The sequence below is a fragment of the Anoplopoma fimbria genome, chromosome 10 (genome assembly GCF_027596085.1).
Source record: "Anoplopoma fimbria isolate UVic2021 breed Golden Eagle Sablefish chromosome 10, Afim_UVic_2022, whole genome shotgun sequence".
Taxonomy (NCBI): Eukaryota; Metazoa; Chordata; class Actinopteri; order Perciformes; family Anoplopomatidae; genus Anoplopoma; species Anoplopoma fimbria.
The window spans coordinates 16,103,331-16,125,341 of record NC_072458.1 but is presented as its reverse complement, the minus strand read 5'-3'; the positions used below and the strand labels follow the sequence as shown (position 1 = coordinate 16,125,341).

Genomic DNA, 22,011 nt, shown 5'->3' with positions numbered 1-22,011 from the left:
TTATAAACCATCACCTTCAACCACTTGTTTTTTTTCATATATGATGTATGTCAATAAATTCTATATATATTTAGACTTGAGTGTAGCTCTTTAGTCATTAAAGTCACTGCAGTTTCGTTGCTGTAGATTTAGTGCAATGTGCTTTTTCAAATGAATCAACTGAATGACACGAATAGGCAATTAAGCAGTCAACAGACAAATACAGGTGATTTGAACAAACATACCCATGCACACGAGTGTGTTATAATAGTTTAAGTCTTGGTTGAAGCCAAATGACAATAAAAAGATAATATGTGTAGGAGCTGAGGTTATTTACAACACGTGTGATAGTGTTGTTTTAAAATGATACATCACAAGAAAAGTAATATAATACATGAGAGTACAAAAGACATCAAACAACCATATTGTTGAAAGTACTGATTTAAATATTGCTTATTCTCCAGGGGGAGAAATTATCATTGGATTTGAGTTCCACAGTTCCTACTTGAGCTTGGGATCAGCAACAGCATTTCAGCTTGTGTTTGAACCTTTCTGCACATTCAGAACATTTCCCACAAATCTGTGTTCTCAGAGAAGTCGTATTATTTTGGAAAATAAAGTAATATTACAAAAATAAAGTTGTAACGTAACGAGGTGAAGTCGTATTATTTCAAGCAAAGTTCTACCTGTCCAATAGTCAGCTATGGTAGAATCCCCTTCAGCCATCTGACAGACACAGAATCCTGTTTGGGACTCTGGATGAGACAACGTTTAGAGAAGCGGCTGCACACTGCTTTTCATCGAAGTTGAAAAACTGAAAAAAATAATAAAAACCAAAGACACGTGACCAGGAATAACTCTGATAAAGTGCAGCTCACAGCTGCTTCCCTCAGCTTTTCAGGGAAGCATCCTGGACTAGGACAATCCCAAACTGAACAAAGTTCTCTTTAAACAAGGGGGACACGGAGAAAAGGAAAGACTCCATACTTCAGTCCAAACGTTTTACAAGTCAAAATAACGGCAGGTTTTAAAAAGCCTAATGGCCTAAAATAAAGGATTGTCCCATATTCGGATCAAAACCGAGACAGGATTTGTCCCATATATTGGAGCACAGACCAGGTGGATGGTGTCTTCCTCACTTAGCCTCTCTGGCGCTTCTTACAAACTGATGTAGCTACAGCCTCTCACACATTAGCAAAAAAAAGCAGGTGGAACTTGTTGAAGAGAATGAGATCTGTTAACTGTTTGTGTACCATATATATTGACTACATACTGACGGACAACAGTGGCTCTATTTTTACTTTTTATTGTTGCTAGGTACAACTCATAAGTTGCTGGATATTGGAAGAGACATGTCCCAAAGGGACACCCTTGACTTTTTAGCAATGTCAAGGTTCTTACTCGTTACTGTGATACAGGTTTTACTGTTGCTCATGTCGTTTCCCATAATATTAGTTTTTAATCACAGGACAACATTTCAAATCATTTTTCATTTTCTTTGATAACATTGTGCATTTTCTGTGCACACTGTTATAAAGAGTTTCCCAAAATAAACAACTACCTAAATACATTGTACAATTTCCAACAAGCTCCATTAAAGGCATGTATCCTCATTGTCCATGAACTGAGAGCAGCCCAAGTTTCCACTAAAGGACTAAAGAAATGTGCGTCAGATGAGGCAGTGCTCACTCATTTGACACTACCATCATAAGCACATCTGAGACAGTATACATCTGTTTCACTTGAACGTTTCCCTTCAGCGATGCTCCCCTCTTGCTGAACATCCTGGAAGCTTCTGCCTTCCTCTGCTCAGCTCTATGAACTGCTGCTGAGTCTTCGACGCAGCAGAGAGGCAGGCTTGCTTTCTGTGTCCTCTACGTCGCTTTCACATTGTCTCTGGAGAAAAGGATCAGTACAGATGGATTTACATCTAACTACTCAAGATTTTGAGTCTCATATACATCTGCACATCTGGAACTTGAAAATGTGGATTTCGATAAGACCATCTAAAGTACCCAAACATATACATACATATATACATACATACATACATACATACATACATACATACATACATACATACATACATACATACATACATACATACATACATACATACATACATATATATACATATACAGTGGGGGAAATAATTATTTGATCCCTTGCCGATTTTGTAAGTTTGCCCACTGACAAAGAAATGAACGATCTATAATTGTTATGGTAGGTTTATTTTAACAGTGAGAGACAGAATATAAAAAAAATAATCCAGAAAATCACATTATATAAAAGTTATAAATTGATTTGCATTTGATTGAGTGACACAAATTATGTATGTGTATATATATATGTGTGTGTATATATATATATATATATATACACACACACACACACACACATGCATTAAATATTGCTGGGAAGTATCGTCAACACGTTATGCTTGCATGCACAGCAAATACTGTAGTTAGAGAGAAACTTTGCGAGGGGTTTGTGATGGTGACCACTTTAGTGTGCCTTATAGTCCTTTTTTGCAGGGGAATCGCACCAGACTGACAATGGGAGAGCACGGGAAAATGTTCTTTTATATGTTGTTCTCTGTTCAAAAGGGGTTTTGTATTACTTGGATTTTGATATGCAGCTGGGTTGCACTTCTTTATTGTGTTTTCTTTCTGCTCCCTGCCTCTACTTACATATGCCAGCTATCATCACAATATGAGAAATGCAAAACTATCTGGTAAACTAAGATTTTTTTATTTTTTTATTATACTTTAAATCCCAACAAGTCGAGGTGGGTTTTATACAAGTGAAGCAGAATTGCCAAATGTTAAGAGAAAAAAGTATGAGGAAGGAAGAATGATGTATTTGGAAGCGATCATTTACGGAATAAAAGTTTATTTATATAATATCTATTCGCTAAATATTGAAGATCCTTAGTTGATGGGCATACAATCATAGCTGGAGATTTGAATAAAGTTTTAGATGGGGTTCTAGATTAAACAACTCATTTTTATTTGCCAAGAGATACAATGACAATTAAACTATTGATGATATACCTTGGATTGATGGATATATGGAGGGAATATACATTATATTCTCAAAGTCCCAAATCTCACTTAAGGATAGATCATTTTTTTGATAAGCAGGGATCTTGTGAAGAGTTTGTCAGAGTGCTCAATAGGAACTATAGCACCAATAACGCAGCAATGCACCAAGGTTTAGTAATAGAGTCAGACAGGTAAAAAAATAAAATATTGAGGTTGATCATATTTCTGTTTCAGGACCCAGGAATTAACAGTTCAATCAAAGAGGAACTTGACAATATCTTTCAGTTGAGCAATGATTCAAGATAAACAGTCTAGGAGGCCTCCAAGAATGATAAGTGATCGTAAATCTCAGCCTAACACAGTAATTCTGACAGTTATTGACCATTTTTTCAAGTCATCACCAAGTCACTCTTCCGCCTAAGCTCCCCACTGCCAAATAGACTGCTAAACTGTTGTATCCCATTTTGCACCTGCACAGCCTCTCCAGACACATCATCTCTGCCTGTGAGCCACTATTAACCTCCTGTTTCTGGAAGGAGTTTTGTAGGATGTGCAAGGCTTCTGCCAGGCTGTCCTCTGGCTTTGAACCACAGTTCAATGGTCAAACGGAAAAGAGGAACCAGAAGATGCAGACAGCTCTGCGGTATGCTGCTTCTCAAGCCCCTTCTTGCTGGTCCTGTTAGTTGTTGTGGGTCAAGTATTTCCATACTCAACCCACCTCCTCCACTCGGGCTGCACAGTGCTATAGTGGCTAGCACTGTCACCTCAAAGCAATTCTGTGTGGCGTTTGCATGTTCCCCGTGTCAGTGTGGGTTCTTTCCGGATTCTTCCACCTGCAGTTCAAAGAGATTCAGCTTATGTTAACTGATGACTCTAAATAGGCTGTAGGTGTGAATGTGAGCGTGAATGGTTGTCTGTCTCTATGTGATGTGTCAGCCTAGCGATAGTCTGGTGTCTTGTCCAGGGTGAACCCTGCCTTCGCCTAATGTCAGCTGGGATCATCATGTCCCCTACAGCTGTTATAACTCAACCTGGTGATAGTTGGAACACAGCTATCTTCACAGAAGCTGACGTATGATGTCACAGCCTCTGTGTACTCATCCAGACTGTTGGTAGCAGTCCTGAAAACATCCCAGTTTGTACAGTCCAGGCATGCCTGAAGATCCTCCCTGCCTTCACTGGTCCACTTCTTTGATTTCCTAACAACAGGCTTACAGAGCTCTAATTTGGGGCGGTTGTGGCTCACGAGGTTGGTGGTTCGAACCCTGGCCTCTACAGTCAACATGTCAAGGTGTCCTTGAGCGAGACACCTAACCCCAAGTTGCTCCCGGGCGCTTCCTAGCAGCCCACTGCTCCTCAGGGATGGATTAAATGCATAAGGGACATTTTGTGTATATATGTATCTATGTATGTACATGACCAATAAAGCTGATATTCATATACATTTTCTGCCTGTATGCAGGAATCAGATGGACCACAATGTGGTCAGAGTGTCCCAGTGCAGCGTGAGGGACGGCGCTATATGCCCCGTTGATTGTACTGTAACAGTGATCCAAAGTGTTCTCCTCTCTGGACATTAACTAAAGAGTCTGGGTTGGTCTGCTCCACACACAGTATCTGGTTGGTGAGCGTGCGCTGTGCCTCCTACACGTTGATCTGCGGTGGAATGTAAACACCGACCGGTATGAATGAAGCGAACTCACAGGGAGAGTAAAAGGGTTCAAAGTTGATGATAAAATATTCCAGATCAGGAGAACAGTGCTGCAGAATCACTGTAACATCTTTACACCAGCCACTGTTGGAGTAAAAACATATTCCTCCACCATTCGCTTTACCGGAGAGCTCCGTGTCACGATCCGCCCTGAACAGCTGGAAGTCTGCCAGCTGTAGCGCAGAGTCCGGTATCATTCCACAGAGTCAGGTCTCAGTGAAGCACAAAACGGAGAATGAAGAAAAGTCTTTGTTTCTTCCCACCAGTAGCTGAAGTTCGTCCAGTTTGTTGCACGGTGAGCGCACGTTGGAAAGAAATATGCGAAATCAAAGTTGGCGGAAAAGGACAAGCGCACCAACTTGTTTCCTTCTCCTACGGCGTTTTACTGCACGAGTAAAGGTGAGCGCACCTTTGACTAGAATGTCCAGTAATTCCACGGATGATAATAGAAAATAATTTTTGGCTTTGGGGATTTATTTATCATCTGACTATTTAAGTTGAATTAAGAAACTTTGGGAAGAATGGGTCTCTGGGTTTGGGGTATAATTTGAAAATGTTACGCCTGTTTATTGTGTTGGTAGCCTCGCGGCTTTTGTTCGCTGTATGCCGACCAGGTCGAACATGAATTCATTTGATTTACATTAATATATGGTGTAATATACAACAAACTTTTGTTTTGGTAGGCCGCCGTGCCATATTCTGTGTTGGTGTGTTGCTGTTAGCAGATAAGTTCTTTTTTGAGACAAATCACTCCAAAGCAGCATGTAACTAAAATGGCGCCAGAGGTCGGCAGCCTGTCGCGGCAGCCTGTCGCAGCAGCTCTCTACCAGCTTTGCCACTTTTGTATTTTTTCTGCTATTTTTATTCGTTGTTGTTTTCTTTTTTTTGGTAATTGTATGTTCCTGCGTCAGCGTTTTAGTTGTAGCGTTTTTTCCACCTTCTCTGCACACAACTTCTAATCATGCTGACCTACACCCGCGACCAGCTTCTGCGCTACCGGAGCGGAGCCGGCGTTCCCTCCGCCCGCATACCCGACGCGATATGGAGACAACCCCGTCGAGGAAAAAGAGCCGGAGTGAGGGTCCGGGAGAGGATGGAGGGGGACAGGAGAGTTAAACCTTTTCTCCCCACGGTCATTATGGGGAATGTGAGGTCCCTCGCTAACAAAGTGGATGAACTGTCAGCATTGGTGAGCAACCAGCGGGCCTACAGGGAGTGTAGTCTGCTCTGCTTCACGGAGACATGGCTGCACGGGAAGATACCGGACAGTCTGCTTGAACTAGCCGGCTTCACGCTGGTTCGGGCGGACAGAGGGAAACAGAGCGGTAAGAAGAGAGGAGGAGGTCTTGCCGTCTTTGTCAACTCTAAATGGTGTAATCCCGGCCATGTAACTGTGAAGGAGTGTATCTGCACTCCCGACATTGAGCTCCTGGCGGTGGGTTTGAGACCCTACTATCTACCGCGGGAGTACTCGCACGCCATTGTTGTTATTGTTTACATCCCACCATCAGCTGCAGCGAGGAGCGCGAGTGACGTCATCCACTCTGTTACAGCGGGGCTTCAGACTAAACATCCCAACTCACTCATAATGATCAGCGGGGACTTTAACCATGTCTCCCTCTCTCCTGTCCTGACCAACTTTAAACAATATGTCAGTGTTGCAACGAGAGAAAACAAGATCCTGGACCTCTTTTACGTGAATGTAAAGGGGGCCTACAGCTCCTCTGCCCTCCCCCCTTGGTGAATCTGACTTAGAAACTTAAACTACAATTTAAAAAAGTTAAAGTAAAATAAATTAAATTAAAGTGCAAAGCATTATCAACAGTCAGAATATCAAAACATAATAACTCGATACCCAGGGTGAAACACAGGAAGAAGAAAAAACAAAACTTTTTTAAATAAGTCTGACAGGGGTGTGCAAAACTTAAAATTTAAAATTTAAAATTTAAAATTCTGCAATGGCTGCTTTCGCGGGCAGGTTCTTGCAAAAGGCGCATTCGGCCCCATTTTCATAACCTAATAAAACTTGTGGCCACCTACAAGCCACTGGCTATGCAACAGGCGGCCAGCACAAGGACTGTGAAGGTTTGGTCGGAGGACGCCGAGGACACCCTCCAGGAGTGTTTTCAGGTCACAAACTGGGAACTGTTCCAGGAGGACTACGGGGAGGACATCGAGGGCCTCTCTCGTTGCATCACAGACTACATACACTTCTGTGAGGACACCATTGTGCCAACAAAGAAGGTCCGCTGCTACCACAACAACAAGCCGTGGATCAGCAAAGAGTTGAAGGGCCTTCTCAACAGGAAGAAGAGGGCCTTCATGGCTAAGGACAGAGGGGAACTTCGGGCTGTTCAGAAGGAGCTGAAGAGAAAGCTGAGAGAGGCTAAGAACAGCTACAGGGAGAAGATTGAGGCTAAGATGGGACAGAACAACACTAAAGAGGTGTGGAATGGGATGAAAATGATGACAGGCTGCAGTCTGCCTTCATCTGGAGTACAGGGTGACCTAGCACTCGCATCAGAGCTCAACCTATTCTTCAATAGGTTCGACACTACCCCCACCACGGTGTGCTCCGATAGTGAGGCTAGGTCTCCACCTAACACCTCTCCCCCCATTCACACCTCTGCTGGGGTCTCTGCTCCCCCTCCCATCTACACCTCTGCCACCTCCCCCTCGCTCAGCAGACTGTTAGGACCAGAGGATGCCCCCCCTCACCCACTAGCCCTCTTCAGACCAACATCTCCACAGATGTGGACCAGGACAGCCCATCACTCCCCCCCTACAACTGTTCACCCACGGCCAGGAGCTCACAGCTCCCTTCAAACCCCTCACCACCCAGCCCCACCTTCACCACCATCCAGGTACAGCATCAGCTCTCCAGGCTTCAGATAAGCAAAGCCAGTGGACCTGATGACATCAGCCCTAGGTTGCTGAAAGTGTGTGCTGGACAGCTGGCAGCTCCTCTCAGGCACCTCTTCAATCTCTCCCTGAGGTTGAAGAAGGTGCCCACAATCTGGAAGACGTCCTGCATTGTCCCGGTGCCGAAAAAGAGTCGTCCCAGCGGTCTTAATGACTACAGACCTGTGGCCCTGACATCACATGTCATGAAGACCCTGGAGAGACTGGTTCTGCGGCACCTGAGGACCCAGCTTACAGCTTTCCTGGACCCACTACAGTTCGCCTATCTGCCACACATCGGGGTGGAGGACTCCATCATCTACCTGACACACAAGGCCCTCTCTCACCTGGAGAAGCTGGGAAGCACTGTGAGAGTCATGTTCTTTGACTTCTCCAGTGCTTTCAACACCATCCAGCCCTCCCTACTGAGAGAGAAGCTGCTGGAGATGAACCTGCATCCCGACACCACTTCCTGGATCACAGACTACCTCACAGGCCGGCCACAGTACGTCAGGGTGGATGGCTGTGTCTGAGTCTGTGATCAGCAACACCGGCGCACCCCAAGGAACTGTACTGGCACCGTTCCTCTTCACTCTCTACACCTCAGACTTCCGCTTCAACTCTGGTTCCTGCCACCTCCAAAAGTTTTCCGATGACTCCTCCATTGTTGGATGTATCACCAGGGACAACGAGGAGGAGTACAGAGGACTGATTGAGAGCTTCATCACATGGTGCAGCAACAACCACCTGAAGCTCAACATCAGCAAGACCAAGGAGCTTGTGGTGGACTACCAGAGGAACAGAAGCCCCCCTGTCCCTGTTTTCATTCAGGGAGGGGAAGTGGAGAGGGTTGAGTCCTACAAGTACCTTGGGGTGCAGATAAACAATAAACTGGACTGGACACACAACACTGATGCCCTCTACAGGAAAGGACAGAGCAGGCTGTTCTTCCTGAGGAGGCTGAGGTCCTTCAATGTGTGCAATAAACTGCTCAAGGCATTCTACCAGTCTGTGGTAGCCAGCACCCTCTTCTTTGCTGTGGTGTGCTGGGGTGGTGGCATCAGGACTGGAGATGGCAACAAGCTCAACAAGCTGGTGAGGAAAGCCAGCTCTGTGGTGGGTCTGGAGCTGGACAGTCTGGAGTCAGTGGGTGAGAGGAGGATGAAGGCCAAACTCGGAGCCATCCTGGACAATCCCTCTCACCCGCTCCATGAGGAACTGTGGCAGCTGGGCAGCTCTTTCATTCTGCCAAAGAGCAGGACTGAGCGCTTCAGACGCTCATTTGTGCCCACTGCCATCAGACTGTACAACAACAGCGGAGACCACAGTCTGTCATCATGCTGACCAGCCCCCCCCATGTGGATGTACTGTACATTTTTTATTTGTATTCTTATTTTTTATTTTATTCTATTTTTATTTTATTGTATAATATGTGTATTTATTATCTGTTTCTGTGTAGTTGAGCTGCTGCAACACCCGAATTTCCCCCATGGGGATCAATAAAGGAATATAATAATAATAATAACTTTGTCTTTAAAGAAGAAATAACAAAAACCAAAGGTTGTGTCTGGGTCTCAAATTAAGCAGTGCCAGGCGTGTAGGAGAGAGAAATGTACTGAGTTGCATGAAGGTAGTTGTGTGTTTGTGTCACCTGCTTGTTATCAGTTTTTTTGACAGAGACTGGCTGAGCTTGCAGCCCTTATTTTCTGGTGAGCTCTATCTTGGCCCGAGCCCTCGGTTTTCGTCAACCTTCCCTCTAGTGTGCGGTCGGCTGCCTCCTTGAAACTTTTATAAGAGGGCCTACAGCAGGGTTGGCCAAACGTTTACCACAATATAAGAAGCTAAAAAAACAGTGAATGTGTAGCTTTCAACCAGTGTTTCTAGACCAGAAAACCTCATGTGCCAAAGAAAATACATTTTCTAACAAACTACACAACACTAACGGGACACTTTAACGTTTGCGGGACAGTCTATAGTGCCCACATACTACAAAAAAGTATTTATAAATGTGCTGCCCTTAAATTTACTTTATTTGAATGCAATAATTCTAAACTCTAATACAGTGCATGGTCATTTAAAATTGTATATGATGTTATTAAGTTAAAACAAGCACAAATTGCTAAATATTGGTTTATGGTCTAAGGGCCCATTTAAAAGATTACAATGTCAATGTAAGCTTAAGAGCTTAGAGCTAAAACAGAATTCATTTCAATAAATTTAGTTAGTGTTTTTTGGTCTCTACAATAAACAACCATGGCAATCTCATGTGACTTTAGTTTAGTGAAATAGAATGGTCTCACCTGTAGAGGATCTGGATCTGAGCTGCCCTTCCGCAGCAGTTTTAAATGGACAAGACGGTTACACATCCACACCATGTTATAGGACATCTAGGGGGTCAAGACACAAAGTCTTACAGTGTTCAGTAAAGCTTGCCAGCCAACCAGAATACTTGAATGTTCATTATATTTCCTAGGATCCTACTATTGTGGGGCAGAACTTTATTCTCATTTATTTTGGTCATAAAAACAGGTAGCTAGACCCAGAGTTGGACCCTTAATCATCACATAGGACAACTAGCCTCAATGTAGTATAAACAGTGACTCTTTCAGAACAGCTCACCAGTGTCGTAACGAAACGCACACAAGGACAGTTAACGGCTAAATCCCCTTGTTGTGTACAGAGGATGTAAACAATGAATGAAGTTACCCATGCTGTTGTTTGACTGCTTGTGTATGTGCCTTTCTGTTGGTGGGAGCAGGAGGAAACACAAGTGAAAATAATTGACTGTTTCAGTGAAGGGTGCTCTCACCTGTGCAATCTGCACATGTCACTTTGGCTATTCATTTTCTAACATTTATTTAGGTCCTTGTTGTAGACCCCTTCAGATTTTGCCTGTACAGTAGCAGCTCTGAGCATGTTTGGTTAGCCTTTTTTACAGAATTGATTTAGAGATAATTTCAGGTAACGGGTCAGTTCACGTCAGGTTTGTAAAACTGGAAACGCGCAGGACTCTGGACAGAAGATGAAAAGTGTCTTGCCATTCTGCAAATTACTTCAAATGGTTTTCAAACAATTTTTCATTTTGACGCTGCATAAAGGATGAAAATTACAAGGACTCCCCGATTGTCATCAAGTTTTTGACAGCCTTGCTGGACCACTACGTGTGTCTATAATTATAACCAAAACAGGCAGTGGATATTTGGGGTGAGGCAGCTATTTGTAATAAGATGTGGGTCATTGACATGGAAATATTCCATGTACAGGTGGTAAAATAAGTATTGAACACGTCACCATTTTTCTCAGTAAATATATTTCTAAAAGTGCTATTGACACCATTCTTTGTATGTATGGATTACTTGGGTTGTTACCAGATGTTGGTAACAACCCAAGTAATCCATACATACAAAGAAAACCAAACAAATAAGTTCAGAAATTAAGTTATGTGTAATAAAATGGAATGACACAGGGAAAAAGTATTAAACACATGAAGAAAGGAGGTGCAAAAAGGCATGGAAAGCCAAGACACCAGCTGAAATCTATCAGTAATTAGAAAGCAATCCTGCCCCTTGTCAGTCCAAATTAATATCAGCTGGTTCAGTCCCAACTGATGGCCTGTAAAAAGGTGTCTCATTACCAAGGTGTTCCAAATTCCACATGTTTGATGAGACTCTGGGCCTGAAGACATCTACAGTCAAATTTTTACTCATACTCATAGCGCCACCTACTGGTCACAGAAAGGTAATGTCGCTATACTTTGTCTTGCTACAATTAGTAGGTAAACCAGATCCACCTGAAATTTGTTCCACACAAATGTAAGAAGTTCATTATGTCAGCCAACAAAGCATTTGACGTTTCGTGAAACGCTGTTGCCGTGGCAACACATTCTTCGCCATTAAAAACGAAAATGTTTTTGAGGGTATAGAAATGCTCGAAACACAATCAAACTTGGCGCACACGTTTGGAGTCCATAATTTAGTTACCTGATATGGTCTTGATGCATCAAAGTGGCAGGTCGGCTCGATAGCGCCCCCTACGAAATTTCGACGAAGCAGCCCCCGCAGTACGTTTCACCTAGATGTGTGACATTTGGTAGGCACATGTATCACATGTAGACTTAATATAAAGTCTCTTGGAGCCATGTTCTAAACCCAACCGGAAGTCGGCCATTTTGAATTTTGTATGAATTTATTTTGTATTTTTTGTCATTTCCAGGCACTAAACTTTAACAAACTCCTCCTACAGATATGCAATCGACTTCAAATTTGGTCAGGATGATCTTGAGACCTTTATGATCAAAAGTTATCAAAATGGTGAGATCCAAGGACTTTGACGTGGCGTGGCGACCAATTTGTGGCAACTTCGTCCCGGTCGCCATGAAAAAGGTAGTTGTTGTAACTCCAAGGTACATTGTCCAATCTGGCCAACATTTCTTATGCATGACGCTGGTTCAGGGCTGAACAGATTCCAATGCAAAAATGTTCAAAGTCATAGCGCCACCTACTGGCAAAAGGAATGACAAGTTTTGTACTTTGATGTACTGCTCCTGGCCAGTGAACCAGATCGACTTCAAATTTGGTAAGGAAAGCCTTAAGACCTTGTTGATGCATCATTCTGAATATTGTTAGTTTTTGTTGAACGCCGTTGCAACGCTTTGTTCGCCATGAAAAAGGAAGTTGATTTTTCTGTGGCTTGGGATGCTCATAAACTCATGGATCTTCTCACATGTGTAATAGGTCATGTAAATAAATATTTCGTATCAGATTCGTGCTTTGCCATTTGAAATTGCCTCGATAGCGCCCCCTACAAATTTTCAAATAAGCTGCTCCAGCGCTACGTTTGACCTAAATGCACGAAATTCCCTAGGCACATGTATCTCATGTGGACTTAAATAAAAGCCTCTCGGGACCATGCTCCAAACCCAACCGGATGTCAGCCATTTTTGTGTGCATTTTCATCACTTTTTCGGCCATTTACAGGCGCTACACTTTAACAAACTCCTAGTAGGGAATTCGTCAAATCCACTTCAAATTTGGTCAGTACAATCTAAAGACATTAGTGATTTAAAGTTATCAAAAGTCTGTTGTTTCGCTGAACGCCTTTACCGTGGCGACGCATTGTTCGCCATGAAAACAAAGGTGTTTTTAAAGGTCTAAAAATGCTTGAAACACAACCACACTTGGCACACACATTTAAAGTCCAAAATGTAGTTGCCTGATATGATTTTAATGCATCAGAGTGAAAAGTCAACTCGATAGCGCCCCCTACAAAATTTCGATTTAGAAAGGCCACGGCCCTCCCCCCGTATGTCCGATTGACTTGAAATTTTACACACATATCCAGTTCCATCTGCTCTACAAACCACACGCTCTAACTTTTAGGATCCGCCTCCTAGATTTTCCGCCATTTCGAATTTTGTTAAAAACAAATTTTTGCATACTCCTAAATGCCAAGTCCTATTGCTTCCAAACTTTATCTGTGTTATCACACAATCAATATCATCAATAGTTATAAAAAGCTTGTTGATATCTCATTGCGTTTACAAGATATGGAGCAGTGAACATAATAGGGGCGTGGCTTTGTACAACAACACAATTAAATTGAAAACCGTTTGGCCTATAATCACGAAACTTGCAGAATATGTCGGCATCGCATCCTGTAACAAACCCTGAAATTTTCATTCCATTCATCCAATAGGGGCTGCTACAGTAATTTGGTAAATTTCTGTATTTTTAGGCATCTAACTATTGGACGTGGTGTCCGATTGTCGCAGGTGTTCACGGCCTCATGAGCCTGCGTCCCATCAGTACCCCGACGCGCGCGCAGTGCGAGGGCCCAATCATCGCTGCTTGCAGCTTTAATTTGTTTTGTTTTCTTTTTATGTATGGATTACTTGGGTTTTTACCGACATCTGGTGAAAATTTCATGTCAATAGCACCTTTAGAAATATATTTACTGAGAAAAATGGTGACGTGTTCAATACTTATTTTACCCGCTGTATATGAAATATGTATGTGAACATTGAAATAGTTTAATTGATATATTGAGAACACATGTTACATTACAGCTGTTATGTGCAACAAGAGAAACTTAATGGAACAACATTATTTTGGACAGAAGGAAGCACCATCTACTACTCCCGGCTCAAGTATGTCGATTCCCTCAATTATGTGACTGCGACCTTAAGTTAATAAAACACTCAGGGGCGGTATTAAATAATGTCTGCCACTGCTCACAAGGTTCATTAACTAAAAAGGTACATTGTGATTGTTAAACCTGCAGGAAATTTAAATATTGATCGGGCCGCCGTGGTGGATGAGGGGTTTTAGACCGCTGAAAACGAACCGACCACAACTAGTTTGAGTCTTATTGCATGTTGTTCCTCATCTCTTTCCGCCCTCATTCCCTGTCATTTCTCTACTGTCTCTCTTGATACAAATGTACTACACTTGCATGTTGGTTTGGCATACATATCCACACTCACCTTCCATTTTCTTCTGGCGTTGAACTTCTTAAAGTTCTTCATATTGATTGAGGATCGATTCCTTTTGGCCACCTGTTTGCTTGTGACAGGCTGAAACAGACAACATTTCCAGTCGTTCTAAGTAACATGCAGTAACTTTCAGCAGCAAACAACTGAAGAAGGTTAGAAGACTTGTATTAACCTTAATCCATGGATGAAGCAGACACTCCTCAGCTGTCATTCTTTCACTGAAATACACATCAATACAAAATGTATGACAACGGATCAGGAGAGCAGGAAGAAGTGACAAGTAATAATCCATTGCTGTCTCGTGTCTTGGAAGACATGTTTTAATATATACTGTGGACGAAAGCAGTACATCATGTGTCCTATTGCTGTCACAGACCCAGTGAACACTTATAACAACAGCCATGCTTCTGCTCTAACAGGGGACCACCTGTGACAAAGTCTAGCTAGACGACGTACCTGGGGGTTTTCACCAGGAGTTTCTGGATGAAGTCTTTGGCCATGGAGCTGGTCATGCTGAAATACTGTGCAGGGAACGCGTAGTTCATGACATTGATGTTGCTCAGAGTGTTCTCATCAGTCTCACCTTGGAATGGCGACAAACCGCTCAATCTGAGGACAGAGCGAGACATCTCAAGCCATCAATACGGATAAATGTTTTTGTTCTTCCTGCTGAAAAAAGCTGAGTGCTATAATACACATGATGATTATACGATCTATAAACCATAAACTGTACCCTTTGGTGGTTTTATTCAATTTGTTTAAAATAGTGTGAGACAGTAGATGCTTATGATCATTAAATGTGTGCATCAACATACAGTACGTAATGCCAGCAAGCACTCACATGCCACCCGACACACAAACACAACTTACAGTATGTAGGTAATAACTGCGATGCTCCTGGAGGAGAAAGAAGCACAAGACGCAGGCAGTCACGTGGTGTGCTTTCAACTTTTCAAGAAAAATACTGTCTGCGTGGACGTCCCCTCAGTCACTCAGTGTGATCACTGTTTCAACAGTGAGAGGGGCTCAGAACAGGCCTGACATGTCACAAACAGAGGAATTCATACAGGGATGGAGTAGTGAAGTGCCAAGCTTGGATACCAAATGTCTTTGTGTGTTGGACAGTGACCAATACTCACCACATATCTGCTGCTGTGCTCAGAGGTTCACTGTTGATCACCTCAGGAGCTGAAAGACAGGGAAAATCATGCAACTGACACTTCCCAAACAATCTCATGCCACACTTCTATTTTCTAAAGCAGACAAAAACACATTCATAACTAATAACGTGGCAGCCCTGAAACAGGACACTGACAGCAAACGGACTGTTAGAGTAGTACAGCACAACAGCAGCACTGTTACACACTGTTAATAATAAGAAAAAGAAAATGTATTTATTCTAAATGATATCTATAAAACAAGTCTTGTTGATTATGATAGATGTCCTGCTATGAAAACATTTCCATAATAGGTTTGCTGAGAAGCACAATGGATTCCTGCTCAAAGTGTTCATTACAATAACCAACAATCTAATGTAGTTTCACTTTGCTTTACCGTTCATCATATTCAAATGCTCATTAATCAATAAATACATGTTCTCCTTCACAGGTTTGCTCACAATTTAAATGTGATCCTGTTCAGGATGTTCCCTACTATGACTATGTGAAATTTGAAGTTGGTGTACTGTACAGTTTTGAAGAAAATTAAAGCGATAGTCAGCTTAAACTATTGATTAAAAAGAAAATGTTGCAGTGGTCGATGTTGAGTTTCTTTCAGTCGGATCCAGCCAGGGACATTAAAGACAGACAGATAAACCAAATGGTGCTGTAAAACAAATGTTGGTGCACGTAAAAAAAATATATTGTAAGTCGCTTTGGATAAAAGCGTCTGCTAAATGACTGTAATGTAATGTAATGTAAAATAAAAAAAATGATGAAGGTAATTTTAAAAGTTACATGCATTCGTGCATGTACACAGAAAACTATATTTTGAGCCCTGGACTTACCTCACACCTGCCCTCTTAGTGCAAGTTCATGAATGATTTAATATTTGAATATGCCATAGGAGAATTCCCCCAGACACAAATGAAGGACCACCCATCCTCACCGATGTACTGCGGGGTGCCACTTGTGCTCCTGTACTCCTCCCCCTGATGAAAATGGTGGGCTAAGCCAAAGTCGATGAGTTTGATGTTGGGCTGAGCAGCCATTTTGTCTGACAGCATGATGTTCTCTGGCTGAAGAGAGACAAAACGTTGTTATGGTGGAATGTCCAGTTTGAGTTCACATCTGTTTCCAAACATCCAGAGTAAGCAGAGAAGCAACGATTTACTGGTACCTTGAGGTCAAAGTGGCCGATGTTCTTGCTGTGCATGAAGCCCAGTCCCTCAAGGATCTGCTTCATGAACTCAATGGCCTCGCTCTCTAGCAGGTTCTCCTTCTCAGCAATGAAGTCAAACAACTCCCCTCCACTAACACTGAAATGTCAAACAGATATGTGTTAAGTGTTATTCTGCCACCCCCTACAGGACAGTGTGACATTCACACAGCAGTTGTAGGGATTTAGTGGTTGCTTTTGGTAATGTAAAAACATGAAAAGGCCCTCGGTAGAGCCAGTGTAGCTAACAAAAACACAACGATTCCTGGTGTTAGGTCTTCATAAACTAATGAAAACATAGTTATGAATATTATATTCCATTTCTACCAAAGACCCCCCTAAAAGTTACACACCGTTCATTAAAGAGTGGAAGCAAAGGGTTTACTGGCACAACTTAACACTTTTGTTATGAGCGACACTTTCACAAATGCCTGCTGTGAGAGAGGCCTGATTCTCACGTGATACTCACGTGATACTACTGATACTGCCATGACACATGAAACAGTAGATGCACAAACATGTAGATGCACACTGGATTGGTGCTAGAGAAGAAACAACAATAACAGGACAAAATCACACACACACACACACACACACACACACACACACACACACACACACACACACACACACACACACACACACACACACACACACACACACACACACACACACACACACACACACACACACACACACACACACACAACTCACAGCTCCAGAACGAGCACCACTTCGGCTCGACTCTCAAAAACATCTTTGAGAGTCACAATGTTTGGATGTTGTACAGCCTGAAGGATCTCCACCTCCTTCTCAACACAGCTCCTGTCAAGGCCCAGGCGGCTGCACGTGTTCTTCCGAATCTTCAGGAACTTGCCTGCCCAACAAGTCCCAGTGGCCCTCTCCCGAACCTGTCGAACCTGACCAAAGTGCCCACTGGATGGGGCAAAAACATAATTCACAGAGAGTAAACAATGAGCTTGTGATTCAGCAACATTGTGTTGTTTTTACAATTTGATAATCTAACTAGTAAGCAAATAATGTCTGTCTGTCTGTCTGTCTGTCCTTCACATATCTCTAGACATGGTGGGTGTATTGCTAGGGACCCCCATGAACAGAGCTTCAGAGTTCTGCGGTCTAGCATGTGTCTGCAGCGTCAGACAGCAGCTAATTGACTGCAGTTCACTTTGGTTGCAAGATATAGCCTGATAACATTACACCTTAAACAAAGTTCACTTCCCTAGAGTAAACGAGCACAAGCAGATAACCCAATATTAACGTTGCCAGCTCCAACAGAACTCTGTTAAGCGGAGCCAACCGCCTGTGCTCCCTCTGTGTGTGTCCCATTGACTTGCTAACTGCTCTGGTTCCTCCCGATAAAAACTGTTCTGCTCTTATTTTGTTGTTTGCACTGTTTGTGCTGTAAGCGTTGTTTGCTGCTAGTCGCTGGCCATTTTGAGAGCCGTATGGAGGCAATACCAGCCGACGCCAAGTTAATCATAGATATGCTTAAAGCTTATTTAATAGTATTAATAGTTAATCTATTTAGAACGCACAGTTCTGCACTCTAATGCGTACTTCATGTACAGCACGACGTTCTTAACATTTCTCAGGTTGGAGCTTTTGATTCTAATCTGATGCTGGATAGTTTCATGAATAATAACGCATCATATCTCAACATAATTTGTACTATATTTTGGGCGTAATCAGTAACATTTCTCTGTCAGGTATATATAGTAGTACAATGTTTTCTTATGAAGTAGAGGTTAACAGTAAGAAGGGACCTTTTGTCAATTATTTCAGTGTAGAATGAGTTAGAATAGTAACATAAATCAATATGCATTATTTATTGTTTGGCACTGTACTCCAGTCTGGGATCTATGCTCATAACAAAATTAAAATCAATCAAATCTTCATCATATGGATCTGGATAGTAAAATATTATCTATTTAAGGTTAAAAGAATTTAAAAAACTGATGGTTTCAAAAAAGTGAGACTCCTGTGCAAAATGTTTGAGACATTTCACAATCAAAATATCAATGTCTATAAATTTAGCAAAAAGGAAATTAGCGGGGTTATTTTTATGTAAAACTTTGAAATATACTTTCTTAGACTTGTTTGAAATTCAATAGGTAAAAGTTAAACCCTCCTGCAGTTTTTGCTCTCAATTTTAGACCTCCAGAAAAACTTGCCTCTAGGACAGTTTTTCTTTGAAAGATTTGGCGATATGCTAATCATTACACCTTATATCTGATTAATTCTATTCAAAGGTGCATCATAATATTATCAACATATCTGAAGGGGCTCCTCATATATTCAATTATCCATGCGGTATGACACAGGTTGAAGAATTGAATTTGTTGAAAGGAGTTGGAAAATTTTGTATAGAAATGAATTGTTCATTGGACATCATATTACGAAATTCATCAAAAAGCTTAAGAATATGATTTACCTATCTGTGGAACCATTTAGGAAACAGTGATTTGTTTGTGATATTTATGTTGCAGTTGTTCCAGACAATATGTTGACATATATGACAAAATATAACTTCCAAGATAGAAGGGCTTGCTTCTGTAATCCTGATAATTTGATTGGTAATCTGTTTGGCTAAAAATTGCATGTCAAAAGAAAATGCAGACATCAAATTTTCGTTGAAAATGTTATTTGTATTTCAAGACCTCCTTCTGCTTTACTATAACATATGATAATGATGACACATTTCTTAAGATTATCTCATTGATTCTTCCAAATGTATACAGAACAATTCTATCAACTTCTATGGCTGTTTGTATTATTTACAAATAAAGATAAAGATGGATACACAAAGGGAGATATGCATCAGAGGAGAACCCTTCCCAGGATAGACAAATCTCTTTGAATCCAAATATTCTCACTCTTTTTTGATCCGTTTGAGAATTTAGATGTTTGGCTTTCTGTTCTAAAGCATGAACGGACATGCTGACGTACTGCGGTAAGCGTGTTGCCTCATTTCCGGTTCTCAGCGTAGTTGATAGCGTACTTTTCGCAGCTCCAGCGAAAACTAGTGAATTGTGTGACATTCCTTATTATAGCGGCTAATTACCTGTTTTACATTTAAATCACGAACACTCATATCACATCTTAATTCAGCGACTTTTCGCTTAAACCAACAGTTTACACGTTGTTCAGTTCTGCTAACGCTAGCTAGCCTCATTTAGCTTAGCAGCTAGCGATGGCACTTCTCTCTCCTTCTCTCTCTCCTTCCCTCTCTCCTTCTCTCTCTCCTCCTCCCTCCTGCTCAGTGTGTCTCATGTTTAGCCATGCCTCTGCCTCCTTTACTGATAAGGGTACATGTAACAAATGTAGTTTGTTTGCTAGGTTGGAGGCGAGGCTCAGTGAGTTAGAGGCCCGGTTCCGCACCATTGAAGCTCAGTCGTTAGCTACTGCAGTTAGCCAGCCCACCCCCGTAGTCGGTGCGGGCCGACCAGACGTAGCTCCTGCTAGCCGTCCCCCGGCAACCCCCGAGCAGCCGGGAGGCTGGGTGACTGTCCGAAGGAAGCATAGTTCTATGTCGAAGCACACGGGTCACCACCAACCGCTTCACGTTTCTAACCGGTTTTCCCCGCTCAGCGACACACCCGCTGAGAAACCAACTCTGGTTATCGGCAGCTCCATTCTGAGAAATGTGAAGTTAGCGAAGACAGGGGCCATAGTTAACTGCATCCCCGGGGCCAGAGCGGGCGACATAGAATCCCATTTGAAACTGCTGGCTAAGGCTAAATGTAAATACAGTACGATTGTTATTCACGTCGGCGGTAATGACACCCGATTACGTCGCTCGGAGGTCACTAAATTGAACGTGGAATCGGTGTGTTCGTACGCAAAGACAATGTCGGACTCCGTAGTATTCTCTGGCCCTCGGCCTAATCTGGTCAATGATGAGATGTATAGCCGCATGTCATCATTCCCCCGCTGGCTGTCGAGGTGGTGTCCTGCAAACAATGTGGGCTTCGTAGACAATTGGCATACTTTCTGGGGAAAACCTGGTCTGATTAGGAGAGACGGCATTCATCCTACTTTGGATGGAGCGGATCTCATCTCTAGAAATCTGACCCAGTTTATTAGTGGACCTAATCCATGACCCAGAGTTCAGACCAGGAAGCAGAAGCAGAGTCGCAGTCTTTCACACTTCTCTGCGCTTCCTTTGGAGCAGTTACCCACCCATTTACCCACCCAAAACCCTATAGAGACTGTGTCTGCCCCACGGCCACTTCAATTATTTAAAGTCAACAGAAGAGGAGTTATACAAAATAACTTAATAAAAGTTAAGGCAACCAATGCAACAGTGCATCAAAACAGGACAATTAAATATTAGATCTCTGTCATCTAAGGGTGTACTTGTAAATTATTTAATATCAGATAATCATATTGATTTATTTTGTCTTACTGAAACCTGGCTGTGTCATGAAGAGTACGTTAGCCTTAATGAATCAACTCCTCCAAGTTATATTAATACTCATATTCCTCGAGGCACAGGCCGAGGAGGTGGAGTAGCAGCTATCTTTGACTCAAGCCTATTAATAAACCCTAAACCTAAATTAAATTACAACTCATTTGAAAGCCTTGTTCTTAGTCTTTCAAACCCCAGCGGGAAAGCATTAAAGTCAATTTTATTTGTTATAGTGTATCGTGCACCAGGTGCGTATTCTGAATTCCTATCTGAATTCTCAGAGTTTTTATCTAGTTTAGTCCTTAAGACAGATAAAGTTATTATTGTAGGGGATTTTAATATTCATGTGGATGTGTATAATGATAGCCTTAGTACTGCGTTTGGTTCATTATTAGATTCTATTGGCTTCTGTCAGTGTGTACATCAGGCACGTGCAGAGGGGGGCGGAGGGGGCTTGAGCACCTGCCCCTTTGCCCCTTGATGCCCAAAGTGCCCTTTTGTCAGTGTGTGTTTTTTTTTTTGTTTTTTTTGTGTGTGTGTGTGAGAAAGTCCGTCTCTGTGGCCCAAAATAATAATAAATAAAACAAAATAATTAATAATAATAATAATTTAGATCTACCTTGGTCGGTCACATGATCCACAACGTGCCCTCACGCTGCCCTCACTGCCCTGACGTGCCCAGACGTGCCCTGCTCGCTAAGCTGCTGGAGACGGCCACTACTAGTCTCGTTAAACCGAAGAAGACCCGAGGGAGTGAACAACTGGTCCGGTGAGTAGGTTCTGCAGCGGTATTCGTTTGTGCACGGTGTATTCTTGCAAGATGACTGACAAAGTGAAGTGAGCAATGAGCATCCTCTGTATCATCCAAATCTGCACACAGACCTCTCACAAATTATAGCCGCTAGTTAACCACACACAGCCTGCTGTGGGGAAAAAGTACATCAAACTTTTTTTGTTGTTGTTTCTGTATGTTTCTCTTGTCATGGGCAAAGTGCATTAGAGAGATATCATGTGTTATTTTACTGTCAAGCTGTTTTTCCCTATGTTTCTAGAGGCAATGAGGCATAGACTATGTTATTTC

The 22,011-nt window shown here is 42.3% G+C and overlaps 1 protein-coding gene across 2 annotated transcripts in view; it reads right to left on the bottom strand.

Moving 5' to 3' along the window:
- Positions 1 to 243: 243 nt before the first annotated feature.
- Positions 244 to 22,011, bottom strand: part of si:dkey-240h12.4 (death-associated protein kinase 2) — a 42,101-nt gene continuing 20,333 nt past the window's right edge. Inside the window, exons 3-12 of one of the 2 annotated variants that reach the window (XM_054605502.1) lie at positions 17,216 to 17,437; positions 16,463 to 16,601; positions 16,232 to 16,361; positions 15,265 to 15,313; positions 14,996 to 15,022; positions 14,582 to 14,734; positions 14,298 to 14,343; positions 14,117 to 14,206; positions 9,936 to 10,022; positions 244 to 1,875 (exon numbers count right to left, since the gene is read on the bottom strand). In XM_054605502.1, the coding sequence (XP_054461477.1) occupies positions 1,795 to 1,875; positions 9,936 to 10,022; positions 14,117 to 14,206; positions 14,298 to 14,343; positions 14,582 to 14,734; positions 14,996 to 15,022; positions 15,265 to 15,313; positions 16,232 to 16,361; positions 16,463 to 16,601; positions 17,216 to 17,437 (1,024 nt within the window). In that variant the 3' untranslated portion in view covers positions 244 to 1,794. Of the gene's footprint in view, positions 3,857 to 9,935; positions 10,023 to 14,116; positions 14,207 to 14,297; positions 14,344 to 14,581; positions 14,735 to 14,995; positions 15,023 to 15,264; positions 15,314 to 16,231; positions 16,362 to 16,462; positions 16,602 to 17,215; positions 17,438 to 22,011 lie in introns of both variants that reach the window. The other variant, XM_054605504.1, reaches the window with a different exon arrangement.